The sequence below is a fragment of the Hylobates moloch genome, unplaced genomic scaffold (genome assembly GCF_009828535.3).
Source record: "Hylobates moloch isolate HMO894 unplaced genomic scaffold, HMol_V3 SCAFFOLD_40, whole genome shotgun sequence".
NCBI lineage: Eukaryota > Metazoa > Chordata > Mammalia > Primates > Hylobatidae > Hylobates > Hylobates moloch.
In genome coordinates this window covers 1,124,841-1,145,509 of record NW_026652315.1, presented here as the reverse complement: position 1 = coordinate 1,145,509, position 20,669 = coordinate 1,124,841, and the positions used below count along the sequence as shown (strand labels likewise).

The 20,669-nt window shown below is 36.7% G+C and overlaps 1 protein-coding gene and 1 pseudogene across 3 annotated transcripts in view; one reads left to right on the top strand and one right to left on the bottom strand.

Moving 5' to 3' along the window:
- The window catches only part of LOC116463538 (disintegrin and metalloproteinase domain-containing protein 10), a 158,711-nt gene that overhangs the window by 61,330 nt on the left and 76,712 nt on the right, over positions 1-20,669 (top strand). For all 3 annotated transcript variants that reach the window (XM_032146673.2, XM_032146674.2, XM_058434685.1), the window contains exons 3-4: positions 9,432-9,550; positions 12,482-12,640. In XM_032146673.2, coding sequence (XP_032002564.1) covers positions 9,432-9,550; positions 12,482-12,640 — 278 coding nt within the window. The remainder of the gene's footprint in view (positions 1-9,431; positions 9,551-12,481; positions 12,641-20,669) is intronic.
- LOC116463540 (guanine nucleotide-binding protein G(I)/G(S)/G(O) subunit gamma-10-like) lies at positions 4,813-5,331 on the bottom strand (annotated as a pseudogene).

Sequence of the window (20,669 nt, the reverse complement as noted above, 5' to 3'; positions counted from 1 at the left end):
TTTTTATACAGTAAAACAACACAAAGGATTACTATTTCTGGGGATTAGCAACTAAAAGAGAATGAGGAAAAAAATTCTAAAAAATACTCTAGAGCTGAGAGACATTTACCAAAGAGACAAATTTGGATGGGGATCCTTTCTTTGAAGTTGGGATTCAGACATTACTGGCAAGGATGTGGCAGTTCATCAGAGAACTTCTTCCCTGGGCCACAGCTGGTCCACAGTTGGTAGGGCCAGTATTGGTGGGTAGGGACCACCAGTCAAAACTGGCAACAAGTTTTGCTGAAGGGTGAGCGCCACAGGGTATACCAGTTGCATGTCTCTGGCAGCTGGAACAGAAGCACCCTGAAACCAGAAAGAAAAGTACTACTTCAGAGCCATCTGTTGACAAAGCTTATCACTAGCTGGCAAAAGAGAAATGTTTACAGGGTCCAAGAAGGCAGTGAAATGTAGATTAGGAGGAACCCAGAGGCAATAAAATGATAACTGGCATAATGTCTTGAAATCTAATAGTGTAAGTCATCTTTTTTTTTTTTTTCAGAATTGTTTTGCTATTCTAGGTCCTTTGCATTCCCATATACATTTTAGAGTTCCTTCTCAGTTTCTACAGTAAAACCTGCTGGGATTTTGATTGAGATTATGTTGAATCTATAGATAATTTGGGTACAGTTGACATTCTGATACTGTGGAGTCTTCAAATTCATGGACATGATGTATCTCTCCATTTACTTAGGTGGTCTTTAGTTTCTTTGAGAGTGTTTTATTGTTTTCACTAGAGGCATTGAACATCTTTACTCTTAAGTACTATAAAAATGCTATTGTAAATGAGATTGTTTTTTAAATTTCATCTTCCAGTGTTTGCTGCTAATACACAACATATTATTTTATTTTTTTTGAGACAGAGCCTTGCTCTGTCGCCCAGGCTGGAGTGCAGCGGCATGATCATAGCTCACTGAAGCCCTGATCTCCTGTGTGCAAGCGATCCTCCCACCTCAGCCTCCTGAGTAGCTGGGATTACAGCCACACACCACCACTCCCGGCTAATTTTAAAAACTTTTCATAGAGACAAGATCTTGCTATGTTGCCTAGGCTCTTCTGAAACTCGTGGGCTCAAGTGATCCTCCTGCTTTGGCCTTCCAAAGTACTGGGATTACAGGCGTGAGCCACCACCCCCAGCCCTACTATTTTATTTTTGTATGTTAGTCTCGTATCTTGTTACTTTGTGTTAAACTCATTTATTCTAGTAGATTTTGGGTAGATATCTTAGGATTTGCTACATAGAAGATAATATTGTCTGTAAATAAAGGCCGTTTTATTGCTCCATTTCCAAACTGTGTCTTTTATTTATTTTTCTTGGCTTGTTGTGGTATCTGTAACATCATACTGAATGTTACAGAGTTGCATGAAAGTGGCAAGTGTGAACATCTTTACTTACTCCCAATCTTAGGGGAGAAGCATTCAGTCTTTCACCTTTAAATATGATGTTAACTGGAGTTTGTAGATGCATTTTATCCGGTTAAGGAAGTTCCTGTCTCTTCCTAGTTTGCTGAGAATTTTACCATGAGTGGGTGCTGAAATTTGTTAGATGCTTTTTCTGTACCTAATGAGATGATTTTGTGGCTTTTCTCCCCTTTGAATGTGGTGAATTACATTGATGATTTTAGAACGTTAAGCCAGCCTCTTATTACTTCATTTGCTTATGATGTATTGTCCTTTTTATTTATTGCTTTGTTCAGTTTTCTAGTTTTTGGTTGGATTTTTTTATGTTCATAAGCAATATCAGTCTTTTTTTTTGGGGGGTGGGGGTCTGTCTTTGGTTTTGGAATCAGAGTAATGTGAGCCACATAAAATGAGTCGAGTACTCTACCCTCCTCTTTTCTTAAAATAGTTTTATAGGACATCAGGGGAACCATCTGGCCCTGGTATTTTCCCTAAAGGCCTTAAATCATGAATTCATTTTCTTCAGTAGATAGGGGCTTATTCAGATTTTCTATATTTTGTGATAGTTTTCATAATTTGTACCTTTTAAGGAGTTTATTTTATCTAAGCAATTGAATTTATTTTCATTATGCTCATAATATTACTTTATCACTCTTAATGTCTGCAGTACTATAATGATGTTTTCTTTTTTATTCTTCATGACAATGTATTTTTAAATGATCTTTTTTATTGGCTATAGAATTTGGATTGACATTGTTTTTCTTTCAGCATTAAAAAAGTTACTCCAATAATTTCTAGCTTGCATTATTATTTTTATTTTTATTTTTGGAGACAAGAGTCTTGCTGTGTCGCCCATGTTGGAGTGCAGTGGTGTGATCTCAGCTCACTGCAACCTCCGCCTCCTGGGTTCAAGCAATTCTCCTGCCTCATCCTCCCGAGTAGCTGGGACTACAGGCGCACATCACCACGCCTGGCTAATTTTTTGTATTTTAGTAGAGACGGGCTTTCACTGTGTTGCCCAGGCTGGTCTCGAACTCCTAAGCTCAGGCAATCTGCCCACCTTGGCCTCCCAAAGTGCTAGGATTACAGGCGTGAGCCACCACGGCGGGCTTGCTTGCATTATTTCTAATGTTAAATCAGCAGTCATTCTGCATATAATCAGTCTCTTTGGTGGATTTTAAGATTTTTTTTTAACGCTGATTTTCAGCAGTGACTGTGGTGTGTCTTGTGGGTTTTTCTTTGTGTGTATCTTTCTTGGTGTTTGCTGAGCTTCTTAGACTTGTGTTTATAGTTTTATCAATTTGGAAGTTTTTTATCATTTTATCAAATTTTTTTTCTGTCTCCTCTTGCTTCTTTATTTATTTACTGTTTGACAGGTTACTGAGGCTCTGGGTTTTTTGTTTTGTTTTTTTAAACTCTATCTCTCTGTACATCAAGTTAGATAATTTTTGTTACCCTGTCTTCAAGTTCACTGATACTCTTTCTTGCAGTATCTCATCTGCTCTTAAGTCAGTCCACTGAGATATATATATATATATATAGTTTTTTTTTTCGTTTTAGAAATTATATTTTCCAATTCTGGAAGTTTCCTCCCCTCTTATCCCTTTCCCTCTCTCCTCTCTTCCCTGTCCCTCTCCTCCCCTCTTTCGACAGTTTCTGGTTTCTCCTTATTATGCTTATATTTTCCCCATAATTCTTTAACATATTTACAATATATAGACACTAAATCACCAAATCCTTGTCTGCTAATTCTATTATCACTCATTCTGACTTTTTTTTTTGGGGGGGACCAGTTTTCTTCTTCTTTGTCACATTTCTTTATAGTTAGTGGTTTGGTTTTTTTCCCCTTGTTTTTTTAGTAGTTTGTGGTTTTTAATTGGATATTTCACATTTTGATTAATATTTAGTGTCTTTTTGTCGTCGTTGTTTGTTTTTTTTTTAAATTAGAGATGGAGTCTTGCTACATTGCCCAGGCTTATTGAAAACTCCGGGGCTCAAGCGATCTTGCCACCTTGCCCTCCCAAAATACGGGGACTACAGGTGTGAGCTACTGTGCCCACCTGTGTCTGGATTTTAAAAAAACTTTTAATTTAAAAATAATTGTAGATTCACAGGAGCTTGTACTGGGAAGTCCTGGACATCTTTCCCCCAGTCTCCCTCAGTGTTCACAATTTACGTAACTATATTACAACATCAAGACCAAGACTGATATTGGTACAATGCATAGAGTTTATTTGAGTTTCATCAGTTTTACATGTACGTGCATGTGTGGGTGCCTGTGCGTAATTCTGTGCAATTTTGTCACATGGGTAGTCTTGTGTAATTATCCCTACAATCAAAGATACTCAATGGTAGCATCACCAGACTCCCTTGTGCTATCCCTTTATGGCCACATTCATCCCCTCCCCCATCTATAATCCTTAACGACCATTAATTGGTTCTCCGTCTCCATAATTAGATTATTTCACGATTGTTGCATGAATCATATTATGCAAGTAGTATCTTTTGAGATTGACTTTTCCACTCAGCATAATTTTTTTGAAGTTTGTACAAATTGTTGTGTTTATCAATAGTTTGTTCCTTTTTATTACTAAATTCTATCCTATTTTATGGATATACCACAGTTTAACTGTTCATATTTTTTTTTAAAAAGCATGGAGTTTTGTTTTGTTAGATAGTTGAGTAACTTGTGGATCAGCTTGACCCTTTTGAGCCTTTTTTTTTATGATTAATTAAGCAGAAATTTTATTTCCAAGCTCTTCAAAGACTGTTACAAACACGAATAATGTATACTTCTGAAAAAGTGTCTCAAATTAAATCAAAGGCACATCATCAAAGTCAAACACTTGTGAAGTTAAGAATTCTTTTAGGTTGTGATATTTTCATGTTCGTTTCTAATCATTTACAATGTTCTGTGGGTCACATTTTAAACATTTTTAAATATATGAAATTCTGTATTTCTTTAAGTACAGCCACAACTACAAAGTAGAAGAACGTAAGAATACAAAGATCAAATCTGCTTCATTTATATACACGATGGGGCAGCCTAATGCACATCATAACATTAACTTTTCCAAACAAGTTTGCTAAGAATCTGCTCCTGTAATTAGTGTTAAAAATAAAACAATCTTCCCATTTAGAAAAATCAAGACATCAGTTGATTAGTAACGCCTATTCTTCCTCCCAGCAATTTGCACTTTCTGGTCTTCATGTAGGAATTGTAAATTCATGAGAAAAGAACAAATTTTTTATGGTATAAATATCTTCCAGGAACAACAGTTTACAAGTATTCAGTTGTTTAAATAAACAAAACTATTTTCCTTCCTAAAATGTGAACATCCAGTAAATGAAACATACATGATATTCCAGGTATAGAAATCTTAGTAACTCACTTATGAAAGAGGTGTATTTTGGTATGTTTGGTGGTAAGGTTTTTGTTTATCTTATGTATAAAAGTACTTGCACAAAAAAACAACCTATTACTATTTAAAACTCTATTCCTTTACCCAGTTTCCTCACTCAAGTAGAAACTCATGAATTTCTGTGATTTTGGCTATAGGACCAGGCCACAGGAAATGGCTGAAATATCTCTAAAAGTTAGGGAGAAGTGTTTTCTTGAGACTTGAAGGCAGTCATTCATCACTTTGTGCTTGAAGGCATTCCTCTGCTAACTTCTCTCCTAGAGTCTTCAGAGTAAAGCACAGGATCTGGGCTTCCGGAAGGGGTTACTTCCAGCTGAAACACCCACCAGCAGGGCATCCTTGCAGGCTTTCTGCATACAGTACTGTTGAAGCTCTGCAGCTGCCTGAGAGACATGCTCTCCACGCCAGCCTCCAACTTGAGCTGTTCCACCAGGCGCCGCAGGGCGCTCGCGCTAGCCCCGGAGGACATGGCGGCGGCGCAGGGCTCTGAGGGCCGAGCCTTGTTTTTAAGCTTTGTTAGGATAGGTTTGAAGTAGCCTTTATTCTAGGAATAGTTTGTTCCTATTTCCAAGGAGTGGCTTTTCTGGGTTCTCTATTAAATGACAACAAAGTCTGTCTTCTGTGCTTGATCAGAACTTCGGTGTATCCCTATCTCTTGCAAGATCCAGTAGTTGGTCAACTAACAGCTCCTCAATGGTTGTTTTCGGGCCCACCTTTGTGGAGTCTCTCTTTATGCATCCACGACAGTATTGAGCCAAAGACTACAGGTGAACGCCTGTGCAGATTTCTGGAGTTCTTTCTCATTGTTGCACGTTCCTTTTTTCTTAAATCATAGCCCTTCACTGCTTGTTGTCTATTGTCTGAAAGCAGTTGTTTCATTTATATAACTGAAAAACTGTATTTTTAAGGTGGGTAGGCAAGTCCAGTAATGGTTTCTCCACTATTGTAGGCAACAAAACTTTTTGTGTATTTCTAAGTTAGTAATTTGAAAGTCAAAATTGATTCATCTGTCCAAAGAGCAGTAGTTTTTGTTTTGTGTCTTAAGTTGTTATTTTAACTTACATTTTATTTTTTGAATAGGAAATATGTTCATATATTTTAAAATTTAAATGGCACAAAAGAGATACAATGAGGTATCCTTCCCTCCCTTATTTCCCAGTCACCCACTTTCCATTCCTGGGGACAACCATTGTTATTAGTTTATTGTGTATCTGTCAAGAAATTTGATGCACATTCTGCTAATGTGTATCTTACTCAGAAATTCTCTACACAGAAATGTGGATATATATATATGTGTATATATATATACATATATATATATACACATATATATATGTTTTCCTTCATATTCTTGTTTTAAAAAAAGGCAACATTCTATATTCTCTTTTTTGTATCTGATTTATTTATTTATTGGAGATGGAGTCTCGCTCTGTCACTCAGGCTGGAGTGCAGTGGCGTGATCTCGGCTCACTGCAAGCTCTGCCTCCCCCAGGTTCACGCTATTCTCCTGCTTTAGCCTCCCAAGTAGCTGGGACTACAGGCACCCATCACCACGCCCGGCTAATTTTTTGTATTTTTAGTAGAGATGGGGTTTCACCATGTTAGCCAGGATGGTCTTGATCTCCTGACCTCATGATCCGCACGCCTCGGCCTCCACAAGTGCTGGGATTACAGGCGTGAGCCACTGTACTCAGCCTTTTTTTTTTTTTTTTTTTTTTACTTAATATAACTTAGAGGTCTATGATTTGATTACATGTAGATATTTTATATTTTTTCAGCTTTGTAGTATACAGTTACATGGGTATACCCATAAATATGATTATGTACCATAAGCAAATTAACTAGTTCTGTTGTTACTAATCATGTACTATTTCAAATAGTGCCAAGGTGAATGATCTTTCTGGGATATTTTCCAACACCAGCAACCAATTCTCTTGATTCTCCAGACATCAAGTGGGTGTTCAACAATTCAGCGTAATTCAGTTCTCACAGTAAATATCTGGAGGTGGTGCAGACCCCACAGCTTAAGGGCCCATTCCTACACAAATGCTTTCCACTTCAGACACCATTTTTAAGTCCTGGGCCACCTGTACTTCAGACCACCTGCTATAAATTGGGGGTTCCCTCAACCTCCTCCTAAGGTTAGATAATTTGTTAACCTGGTTGACAGAACTCAGGAAAACAGTTTACTTACTCTTGCTGGTTTATTATAAAGGATACTACTGATGATCACCTAAATGGAAGAGATGCATAGGAATGTGAGAGGCAGCGCAGAGTTTCTATGCGCTCCCTGGGTGCACTACCCTCCAGTCAACTCAGTGTGTTCAACCCTGGAAGCTGATCAGATCTCATTGTTCAAGAGTTTCTATGGAGCTTAATCTCCTGTCTCTCCCACCTCACTTTCTGGGGTGGAGTCAGTGGCTAGGGCTGAAATTCTAATGCTCTTATTATTTGATCTTTCTGGTGACCAGCTCTATTCCAAGGTCATCTAGGGGCCCCACTCTAAGTCAGCTCATTAGCATAAACTCAGATGTGAGTGAAACAGACTCATTATGAATAAGAGTGAAGAGACACCTATCACTGAGGATATTCCAAGGGTTTTAGGAGCACTGTGCCAGGAACTGGGGACAAAGGTCAAATAGATTTGGCCCTCTACATCTGTGGACTCAGTCAGCCTTGGACTGAAAATAATTTGCATGGTTGCATCTGTACTGAACATGTATGGACTTTCTTCCTTGTCAGTATTCCCTAAACAATACAGTATAAGAACTGTTTACACAGAATTTACACTGTGTCAGGTATTATAAGTAATTTTGAGATGATTTAAAGTGTACAGGAGGATGTATATATACAAATACTCTACAAATACATTTGTTATATACAAATACTGTACCACTCTGTATAAGAGACTTGAGCATTTTTAGATTTTGGGATCCTTGGGGGTCCTGTAACCAGTTCCCCATGGATACTGAGGGACGACTTTTTATTTCTTTCTCTTTTTTTTTTTTTTTGAGATGGAGCCTTATTTTGTCACCCAGGCTGGAGTGCAGTGGCATGATCTTGGCTCACTGCAACGTCCGCCTCCCAGGTTCAAGCAGTTCTCCTTTCTCAGCCTCCCCAGTAGCTGGAACTAGAGGTGCAAGCCACCATGCCTGGCTAATTTTTGTATTTTTAGTAGAGACAGGGTTTTGCTGTGTTGGCCAGGCTGGTCTTGAACTCCTGACCTCAGGTGATCCACCTGCCTCAGCCTCCCAAAGTTCTGGGATTACAGGCATGAGCCACTGCACCTGGCTCAACTGTATATTTCTTATTATGCCACATTCTTTGTAGTATGGAAGTAATTTCACTTACATGCAAGTATATATAAGATAAATTTCTAGAAATGGAATTCTTGTATCAAAGGCTGTGTACATTTGTAATTTGGATTTTTTAAACCAGTTTTCCCACCATAGAGATTGTGCCAACTTATTCATGTCACAAATGTGTGAAGTGACTGTATGTTTCCCCATACAACTTAATGTGTTACAGATTTTTATTAAGTATTTTAAAAAACAAGGTTCTTACAGTACTCTGCAAAACATGTATATGTAAAAAAAAGACGTAATACTTTGTTGTAATTGTCAAAAAAATTGAGTAGAAATTCGATAATGTTCAGACTTCTATAGCAATTATAAAAGACTTGATATACTTTTAGAAGAGTTGAGTAATGTTAGCTAATTTGTTGCCATTTTATCATATATCTCCAATGTGCCAGGTACTGTGTTATGACTTTATATACATTATAATCTCTAATATTTAAAATAATTTTACAAGATGTATAGAATTTATATTACCTTTATTTCACAGACAGGAACCTGAGCTAGTAAATTCTAGGCTTAAGATTTGATTCCAGTTTGATTCTAAACTCTAGATTTTTGTCATATCTTCAATTAATTTTACTTCAGTATTTTGATCTTTCCCTTTTTTATGTAGAGGACTAAAATTCCTCTGATTTCAGCCATTATCCTGGTCTTTTGGGGTTCCCAAATTGAATTAAGGAAGATTTCTATAATTTGCAAGAATTAGAAGCCCCAGGGTAAAACAAAGAGTGTACACACTTGTCTTTCTGAGAAGAGATGTTAAATACCCAATATAGATGCTGCTTTCTTATGTATTTTCTTATTTGACTTGTAGAAAGTAGGGTAGAATAGCAAAATAGCAGAATTACTAGAGAGAGAGGACAGGCAGTGGTAACTAATAGTAATTGGGTCAGGAAGCCTGTTCTAATCTCCAAGTAACTTAGTTGCTGTTTGAATATCTTGTTTTACCATGTAAGAATCAGTCTATAGGCATTTATTTTTAACATCCTAGACAGTTACTGTTTAATTTTATCTCATTTAGAGTCCTACCACAGCTATTAAGTTGACTTTTAGAGCAGAATATTTATTTAAAAATCTTGGTCAGCATATTTCACAAATAGACAAATTTCATAACAGTCCACATTTTATAGACTTTTTAAAATAAAAAATAATTGTTTAAAATTTGGATCTTTTTAATTTCAGTTGTTCCCCTTCCCATCCCATTTTACAGACATTTCAACCTACGAATGAAGAGGGACACTTCCCTTTTCAGTGATGAATTTAAAGTAGAAACATCAAATAAAGTACTTGATTATGATACCTCTCATATTTACACTGGACATATTTATGGTAAGTTGGACCTTAACAGAACCCTTTTCTTCCATTTTTTTTTCTACACAAAGATACTTATTTTGAAGTGTAAGCGAATATTTCAGAAAAGGTTATAAATCCAGAGGAGGTTGAATTCATATGAAGGGTAATGGTCTTTGAGAAATGAAGTAATGTTTGGACCTGTGTTTACATGTATGTTTAATAGTGAATTATGAAATATCTGGCTTCTGAAAGGTATGAAATTTTGACTCAGTACCTCTAAACCGTTAGAGTTTTCAAAAGTTTTAACGTCTTCTGTGATTTTCTGATTTTCCAAGTAAGAAATTAATAGTAACTTTGCTGTGTTTTATAAGAAAACAGGAAAAGTCTAAAAGGAAACAGTAAAGATGATCTTAGCCAAAAATAATGTGACAAAGTCATCTGTAGGAAAATCCTCCCAAGGCCCTTCTTCCTCAGAATCTATTTGCTTTATTCACAATTCTAACAAATTTCTCTTGCTGCATCAAATTAAAAATGCATATTGGGGGGCATCAGTGGCACACTTAACCCAATAGAAAGTTACATCTACTAGTAGTGTTGAAAGAACAGAACAATTGTCAAAGTCATAAAAAAGCTTAAAAAATGAAAATCTTCTGGGGGCGTTGGAGAGAGGCAAAATGTCATTGTTTTATAACTGTACATTAGTAAGTACTCAAGATGATTCTTAGTTAAGACAGTGTTAAACTGTTTGAGATTATTTCTACACGAGTGATTTCTACTGAAAATAGTAACATGAAAAATTAAGTGCTTAAAGAATTTTTTCTCATTTTTTGATTGTGCCAGATAAATGAGGCATTTCTATACTTAAACTTTCTCATTTGTAGAATAAACTTAATTATTAAATTCTTTCGCTTTTTTGTACTCTTACAATTCTGTAACCAAAGTAAAGCGTTTTTCATCAGTAGATTTTCAATGTCAGACTTTAGTGTTATATTGTCTTTTTGATTATTTATCTTGCTGGGCAAATAACTTAGTAGTTCCTGCCCTTTTTTGCTAGGTGATGAGATCAAGAAAAGTATGAGGCTATAAATGAGTTTGCAGATAAAAATCATGTTATTTAGGCCAGGCATGGTAGCACTTACACCTGTAATCCCAGTGCTTTGGGAGGCTGAGGCAGGAGGATTGCTTGAGACCTGGAGTTTGAGACCAGCCTGGGCAATATAGTGAGACCTTGTCACTAAAAAACATAAAAAAATTAGTTGTGGTGGCACACCTGTAGTTTCAGTTAGATGGGAGGCTGAAGTGGGAGGATTGCTGAGCCCAGGAGGTTGAGGCTACAGTGAGCTATGATTGTGCCACTGCACTATAGCCTGGGCGACAGAGAGAGGCCTTGTCTCTTTATTTAAAAAAACAAAACAAAACAAAAAAACTTAAAATACCAGTGTCTTGGGCTCTTACCTCCAGTCTATGATTAATTCAAAGGCAACTAATTAATGTTATTCTACAACTTAGAAATTGTGGATGGCCTGATTTTTATTTTAATGAGAGAATTGTAATGGGTAAATTCAAGGTTTAAAGCCCTCTCCCTCTGCTTTCACCCTTTATGTCATTTGATTTTGGTGCTCACCTTTTTGTTGTGATTATATTAAGAACCAAAAGTACCTTTTTTCCTATTATTTCCTTTCACTAGAGAAGTATAATTGATGGGATAGTATTACAAATCTTTGTCCGATATCTTTAAAAGTACTGTTGGTATACTTTTGTTCAAAGTGCCTCTGAAATATTTGACACTGTTCTGTTTAAAAATGTGTTTATAAGCTGGGCGTGGTGACTCACGCCTGTAATCCCAGCACTTTAGGAGGCCGAGGCAGGTGGATTGTTTGAGCCCAGGAGTTCCAGACCAGCCTAGGAAACATAGCAAGGCCCCGTCTCTACCAAAAATACAAAAATTAGCTGGAAGTGGCGGTGCACGCCTGTAGTCCCAGCTACTAGGGAGGCAGAGGTGGGAGGAGTGCCTGAGCCCAGGAGGTTGAGGCTGCACAGAGCCATGAGCTCATCACTGCACTCCAGCCTGGGTGACAGAGCAAGACCTTGTCTCAAAAGCAAAACAAAACAAAACACAAAACAAACCCCTAAGGATAGCGCAGAAGTCAAAAGGCCTGGCCCATGCACAATATATCGGATGGGAAAGGAGCTTTTTTCTTGTGGTACCTGTAGCAAAATTTTCAAAAGATGCTTTGGATGTCTTTATTCTGAAAGTGTGTATTTTATCAGTGGGTTTGCTTGCTTCTTTTAAGTTTAAGTTAATTTAACAATTAATTGTTTTGTTTTGTTCTGAGATAAGGTCTTGCTCTTATTGCCCAGGCTGGAGTTCAGTGGTGCCATGTCAGCTCACAGCAACCTCCGCCTCCAGGGTTCAAGTGATTCTTCTGCCTCAGCCTCCTGAGTAGCTGGACTTACAGACCTGTGCCACCAGGCCCAGCTAATGTTTCTGTGTTTTTAGTAGAGACAGGGTTTTGCTATGTTAGCTAGGCTGGTCTTGAACCCCTGGCCTCGAGTGATCTGCCCGCCTTGGCCCCCTAAAGTACTGGAATTATAGGTGTGAACCACACTGTGCTGGGCCAATTTACAATTATTGATGACTGTTGCATACATGCTAGGTACTCAGCTAGGTGCGAGGAGTGTGGTTGGTAACAAGGCAGATACTCTTATTTTTCATTGCTGTTATTAGTAATTGTATATGTTTTAACTAAATACTAGTTGCTGTTCACATCTCACATTCTGCTTAATATATTTTATGTGAAAATTTCCATAGTAAATTTATATTCAAGATTTAACCATATATATGTGTATATATGTATGCATGTGTATATGTATATATATATACACACATATATACACATATATATGAACAAATTTAACATTCGTGTGCAAATTAAATTGTCAAGAATTTGTCGCTTTCATTAATAGGTGAAGAAGGAAGTTTTAGCCATGGGTCTGTTATTGATGGAAGATTTGAAGGATTCATCCAGACTCGTGGTGGCACATTTTATGTTGAGCCAGCAGAGAGATATATTAAAGACCGAACTCTGCCATTTCACTCTGTCATTTATCATGAAGATGATATTAGTAAGTACTTAAATTTTATCAAGTAGCCTTTTTCCAAAGGCTTATGATAGTTAAAACTGTGTGGAGACAAATGAAGCATTAGCTGTTTTCTTTCCTGAGTTACTAATCAGGCTAGAACATAGTTTTTACTAGCAATTGCTATTTAAGGAATAGTAGATATATGTAATGAGGCAATTTCCTTGTCAATCCATTGCCAGTACTACTTTGCTGATATGACATAACTAATTATGTTTGAACTTTGTGAGTCAACCAAATCTGACTGCACTGGAAATCGTATATTTTGACATCAGCCAGTCTGTGTAATGCTAATACCTTTGTGTGTGTGGCCTACTGAAGGTAGAAGAGCATCATTACTTCTTATGTAAGTTTCAGTGTGGATATTTGTGTAGTGTTTAAGGAATATTTTAGGTATTTTTGTAATTTTTAAGTCCATTGAGTATTTCTTTTTAGAATCTTAAGGTAATGACCTCAAGAGTCCAAGTTTATCATGGATTTTGTTCTCTACCATCTTTATATGATGATATTTTTCTAAGAATAGAAAATGTATTTAGACTTTACCTTTTAATTCTATTGTCCGTGTATCCACAGTTACCCAGTTATTGGGAATGCTTCTTTGAAGTACCACAGAAATACATTTCTCTAATTTATATAGCTCTTGAATACCCATTTATTATTTTTTGACTGTAATTAGACTAGTCTCTCAATTTTTGCCTACTTTCCTAACTTGGCATCTTCTTCCTACATATGTTTTCCTTTGTATAGACAGAAATTTATTGTCAATAATTTTATTCTCACTTAGTAATACACTGACAAGCATTAACTATTTTGACTTTTTGCTCCATCAGCTCTGACATTTTCTGTGCTTCATCTGTCCAACTGCTTGTTATCTCTGCTGCTAGATTGCTATAGAAAATAACATACGTATTCTAGGTAGGATGCATTTATGATTTTTAGCTACTTGTTAAATCATAAGCTCATTAATGCTACTTGCCTGTATTTTCATTCACCTCTATTTGATTCCTTTTCCAGTTTTAACTCCTGGTATTACAAACTCTTCCTTTCTTTTCAAGCTCTAAGCTATCATTCTCCTTTATAAGTAGGAATATGAATTCCTTTGCTTTCCTTTCTTTCTGCTGACAAAATTATTATTTACCTGGTTTGTGTCTTGCTTTGTAATTTTCTTAGTAATTTAACCTTTTTTTGCAGGGTTACCTCCCCTATCAGGGTATGTAAGTTCTCCAGATATAGTTGCTGTTTCTTTTGCTCCTTTAATATTCCAAGTATCATTTGTCTGTGCAGCAGGCTTTTCATAAATACTTAATGAAATACTGGAATATTTTTCTAGAATGTTTTATCAAAATCAAATAAAACCTTTTGAGGAAGGAAGGAGAGGAAAAGAGTAATCTGCCAGATTATTTTTTCCTTTCTGTCATATTGTAATTGTACTTTCTCCATTGCTTTCTACTTCCTGTCAGTGCCCTCTACTGTATTTGTTCTGCCTGTTTTGACTTCTGTTATTGTGCCTCTCTATCGTGTTTTGCTTCTTCTGTTATCTACTTGTGTGTAGTTTAAGAATATTCTTTTTTTCCACTTTTCTTTTCTTTCTTTCTTTCTTGTAATATAATTGTATTTTTCACATATTGCATCCAGCAGTAATTTCCAAATATCTTAATAGGTGTCAATCTTTTTTTTTCCCCAAAGATGATGAGTTAGCTTGGAGGATGAATGACACTGAATGTTACTTGATTTTTTGTTCTTTTTGGCATTTAAATGCTTTATCATTGATACCAGCTTTTATTTTATACTTGTTTAAGTAAATATATGTTTGTGGTAAGGAGAACTTTTTAACATTCTTTTTATTATTAAGTATCAGTAGTGGTGTTAGAATTTAAAAGCAGCAATCTTTAAGATTATTTTATTTGTAGCTTCTCAGGTAATTGGAATTGTAGGATATGAGGATGGGAGTATGGAAGGAATTGCCTTAAACACAGTTTTTAATGTTTGCAAATGTAGACAATTACTTTTGAAAACCTATCTAAAAATCTGTCAAGTGAACCATGGTTTAAGACAAGAAAACATCCATGTATTAGTCTTTTAGTCTAAATAGTTGCTATATTTATATTCTAGACCATGGTTGGCAAATTCTCTGCAGAGGGACAGATAGTAAATATTTTTGGCTTTGAGAGCTGTATGTTTTATTGCAGCTACTCAGCTCTGCCATTGTAACACAAGAACAGCCAAAGAAACACATAATATATGAATAAGCGTGGGTGCTTTTTTAAAAGAAATTATTATTTATTTGTCTATTTTTTTGGAGACAGAGCCTTGCCCTGTTGCCCAGTCTGGAGTGCAGTGGTGTGATCATACCTCACTACAGGCTCAACCTCCTGGGCTCAAGTGATCCTCTTACCTCAGCCCTGTGAGTAGCTGGGACTCCAGGTATAAGCCACTGCTCCCAGCTGGCATGGCTGTTTTTAATAAAACTTCATAGACACTTAAATTTTAATTTCATATATTTTTCATATGACATAAAATATCATTCTTTTGATTTTTTTCTTTAACCATTTAAAAATGTGGAAACTACCCTTAGTTTTCATGTCAAACAAAAACAGATGGGAGGGCTCACTAAATTTAATAATTACTTTAATTGGTTCTTTAAATTCTCTGTGTAGAATATGACAGGTTCTAGAAGTAGTAGTAGTAGCAGTAGGAAGAATAATTATTATGGCTTAATGTATACCTGACACTATATAAAAATCTTTACTTGCATGATTGAATTGAATTCTCAAAATAACCTTATGAGATACTGGCACACCTATTATTCCCACTTTATAGGTGAAGGCTTAAACTGAGGCTTAGAAAACTTATGTCACTTGATTGTGGACCTCCTGTTCTTTACCCTGTGCTCTTCTGCTTCACTCATGGAAGAAAGCTGTAAATTCTCACTGCCTTTACTTCAAGGATTTCTGGGGGTTTTCTGAAATCTGTAAGCCTCTCTAAAATCATACATTTGCATCTATTGCTGTTTTAAGCCAAACTCTCTCCTTAATATATTTAGCAGTGTTTATTTTATAACTAACTAAAAGGGAAAGGATGCCCTTTAATGTCTATTATTATTTTTATATAGTTGGTTTAAGTACCAATAATTTATTTTCAGAAATAAAGTACTGCATGATTGTATCACTGTGAATGTTCTTAATTGAATTTGGTATCCTTGTATATGTTATCCTTACCAAAAAGAAGCAAATGGTAGGGGAGGCATACTAACCTTGGCTATAGCTTCTGAATGAGAATTTGGCTACCCTCTTCTTAATACTGTTTTTGCAACTGAAGGCATAAATGTATAGAACCATCATGAAAAATGATACTGCTATTCTCAGAACCTTGGGGAATGGCTTCTGAGACTGTACCAGAACACAGAGATAGTTTTCAATGAAAATACTTAATAATTTCTCTAGATGTGATAGTGATAACTACATACTGTTATCACCTTAAAATGCATACTTATTTAATTCTGTACTCAGTAAAAAACACTCTCTCCTAGAACATGGAAGTGTGAACAGTTAATGACAAGGTAAGAATACCACTTAGTCCTCTGCCCCTTAGCACAGTTTATTGTAAAGAAACTGAGAAAAACATTGTTCCGTAAACTAGAATAGTATAGTTATTAACATGAACAGGTTTTAGGAATATCTGACTATATGACTGCTTGTAATAATTCCCTTACACCTTTTTTGTGTACTACCTATCCAAGAGCTAAAGGTCTGAGTAATTTTTTTATGCTATACTTATAGAGAAATACTTAATCTCCAAATTAAAAAATATATTTTAATTGTATATGAAAAGCTGCAGAATAAGTTATTTGGGTTTATTGCTTTCATTTCAAATTTATTATTTATTTTCCTTTGTGGGGTATAGAAAAGCCTAGAGAGGTTGAATTTGCCTATACCTCTGTCGCCCAGGCTGGAGTGCAGTGGTGCCATCTCAGCTCACTGCAACCTCCGCCTTCTGGGTTCAAGTGATTCTCCTGCCTCAGCCTCCCGAGTAGCTGGGACTACAGGCGTGTGACATCATGCCCAGCTAATTTTTGTATTTTTAGTAGAGACGGGATTTCACCATGTTGGCCAGGATGGTCTCGATCTCTCGACCTCGTGATCTGCCCACCTTGGCCTCCCAAAGTGCTGGGATTACAGGCATGAGCCACTGCGCCCGGCCTGAATTTGTCTATACCTTATAATAGTAGGGCACCCCTACTTTAGAATGTGTGTTAGCCATACGTATACTTACTTCTTCTTTCTTTTGTGCTTCAATGGGAAGACCCCCTATTTCTTGTTCTGAAAAATTAAGATTGTTAAACTTTATTTTACCATTTCAAGATGGAGGCCTCTTCATTCATGTAGAAGCTTCCTCATTTGTGGAAATGTCAGGATGTTGCATCTAAAACTTTTAAAATGTCAATTAGTTCCATATTGTGTTTTTGAAGTTGTTTTGTGTCACTGTTAGTGACAGGGAGAGACAAAAGGAAGGAATACAAGAGGGAAGAATAATTGAATTGGTAAGTATTGATAATAGCTAGCACTGTTTGTATCATTCACATGTAACAGGAAAACTGTTTTAAAAAGCATTCTGGCTATACTTAGGTCCAGTCTGGAGACTGGAAATCTGCATAAGCATATTGAGTTGTGACAAACTATGTAGCCAACTGGAAAAGTTGAGGTGTGGAGTGCTCTGATTGTTTGACTTCTGAACTCCCACAGTGCATACAAGTGTATTGGTTAATCTCTCTACTATATGTTTTGAATTTGTATGCTTTACTAAGCATTGATGTTAAATACTGAACTTATTTAAGCACAGTGATAGTATTTGAAAGAAATATAAAAATGGGCCGGGCACGGTGGCTCACGCTTGTAATCCCAGCACTTTGGGAGGCCGAGGCGGGCGGATCACGAGGTCAGGAGATTGAGACCACGGTGAAACCCCGTCTCTACTAAAAATACAAAAAAAAATTAGCCGGGCGTGGTGGCGGGCGCCTGTAGTCCCAGCTACTCGGAGAGGCTGAGGCAGGAGAATGGCGTGAACCCGGGAGGCGGAGCTTGCAGTGAGCCGAGATTGTGCCACTGCACTCCAGCCTGGGCGACAGAGCGAGACTCTGTCTCAAAAAAAAAAAAGAAAGAAATATAAAAATGTAGTGGTATTCTTGACTCTGTCTTTTCCTTTTTTCTGAGTTAATCTCCAGGGAAGTATAAATTAATTTTTCTAAACAACTCAGAGGCACAGAAGCCAAAAAGTTGAGAAGGCCACAGATATGGGAGTTATTTTAAGAATAATATTTAATTAGAAATGTAGGATACTAAATTGGAAAGTTAAAAAAATCACAAAAAAAGAGACAGTGGCTAGGTGTGGTGGCTCACGCCTGTAATCCCAGCACTTTGGGAGGCCGAGGCAGGCGGATCATGAGGTCAGGAGATAGAGACCATCCTGGCTAAGCAGTGAAACCCCGTCTCTACTAAAAATACAAAAAATTAGCCAGGCGTGGTGGCAGGTGCCTGTAGTCCCAGCTACTCGAGAGGCTGAGGCAGGAGAATGGCTTGAACCCAGGAGTCGGAGCTTGCAGTGAGCCAAGATCATGCCACTGCACTCCAGCCTGGGCGACAGAGTGAGACTGTCTCAGAAAAAAAAAAAATGAAAAAAAAAGAGAGAGAAAGAGACAGTGAGGGGCTTAATTCTTTTTAGCAGAATCTGGAGAAAATATGCTTAGACTTTTCATATTATGCATATTATGCATTTCATATTATGTAACTTTGTATAAATAGGATAACAGTTGAAAATTTTAGATCAAGTTCTTTTCTGATTGGTTGTATATCTGTATGTATATGTGTACATGTATATTCATATATATTTATCTTAAAACATCAATATAAAATATTTTAGCTATAATGAAATACAATGAATTATTTCAGAAATATAAGATTTTTTAAAATAAAAAATTGTTGTTAGAAGCATTTACAGTGTCAGTAAAACAGCTGCAGCTTTTTTTTTGGGGGCAATTACAGAGTGGTATTCAGTTAAGAGTAATACTTATTTTGTATAAGCTGCATCAGAGAGAAATGAAGATGAAAAACTATCATCTCCATATATAACTCATTTGTGCTGTACACCAATAAGAACCTGCTTTAGATTTTCATGCTGGCTTACAGCTCTCATACTGTTTCAGGCAAAGTTAGTTATTGAAAATACCACCAGGATGGGCTGTCTGTCCGTCTGTCTGTCCGTCCTTCCATCCATCTGTATTTTTTTTTCTTTTTGCTCTCTCATCAACTGACTGTCAAGGATGGGCTATCTAGAGACACATTTGGTATTGTGGTTAACTGTTAGTGTGTTAAATGTACAGTTTAAAAACAAAGCCTTACCTTTAAAGGTTTTTCTTTAAAAGGAGTGAGTTGTGTACAGGGTTGCTAAATAATTTATAAACAAGGACAAACACTGCGCTAGAACCAACTTATTCATTATGATCATCTTCATCTTCCTCCTCTTACTCATCCTCTTCATCTTCTTCCTTTTCCTTTGTATTTTCAACTTCCTCACCTTCCTCCTCTTCTTTTTTTTTTCCAGCATTGACATCTCCCTTTTTTTTTTTTTTTTCCTGCATCAGGCCTTCCTTTAGCTCAGTATGCAGCAATATCCATTTCTTAGTTTTTCTTCAGCTTCACAGCCTTTTCATAAGGCTGCTTGTCCTATGCATCATATCCACATCTTTCTGAGTTTCTTTGGAACATCAGCAATGGGTAGGTTTGGATATTCTCGTTAGATTTTTGGGCACTACTCAGGGCAAAATTAAAAGACTGAAGGAGCCCTCTTGGGTACATTGGGATCACTAAACTTTTTTGTTTCTTCTTTAGGAGGGATATAAGTTTCTCTTTAATAGCCATCCTTCTCCCCCTTTGCCATGTCTTCAGATTTTCCTTTCTCTTTAGCAGATACGGCTTTCCACCTCTCTGAGCACTTTTTAGAAAATTCCGAGAAGTTAACTGAAGCATGAGTGCTGCTTCTTGTTCTGCTCCTGGAAGTTTGCACAAAGAATGCATATGATGACATTTTGCCTCTTGGCCTCTTAGGATCTTCTTTTACCAAGTTTAGTTATTTTTCCTCAGAGAAGCACAGAGTCACCTAGTGCTCATCTGGCTGTCATTTGCCCCAGCACTGTCTCCGTGGAGGTCAATGTACTGTAATGGCTATCAGAAATACATGATTATTTGAAAATAAAAAAAGCTTTCATGTTGTAAAGCAACTTTGAAAGTCACCCTAACAAGTAAAATTATATTTGAAATTTTTGTTTTTCCTTTGAGAACTATCTTCTCATGATTTTGTAGTATTTGAAGTGTTTTACAAATAAATTGAGTAAGAAATTTTATAATTTTAGTATTGTAAAAGGCACTAGAATTCAACACTCTAAAGATAACGGAAACTGAAGTCTAGGGTTATAAAACTTGTGCAGTATGACATGGATCCATGTCTTTTGGCTTCCACTCCAATGCTTTATTTCTGTTACATTCTGAGTTAGGAGAGTTTAAAGGCTGCTAAAAGGCAGGAACTTAATGACAATAGAGACAATGACAGTAAGGATTAAAAAAAAAGTTATTTTTGGTATCATTGATTTTGAAGGTGAGCCATATTTACTACTGAAAAAGCAAATTTATATTTTAGGCTCACTTTAAAAAATATGTATATATATTAATAGAGACAAGGTCTCACTATGTTGCCAGGCTGGTCTCGAGCTATTGAGCTCAAGTGATCCTCCTGCCGTGGCCTCCCAAAGTGCTGAGATGACAGGTGTGAGCCACCATGCCTGGCCAAGGCTCAACTCTTATGAGTGATGAGTTACAGAAAAACTAGAAGAAATAGCATTTAGGAGTATGTGTGCGTGTATGTCCTAGAGATACTCGGAGCTAAACCTCAGTCTTTCACATCTCTGATAGCATAATTCAAAGATTCATGTTTGTACCAGTGACCTTGTAAGAGTGCCTGAGGA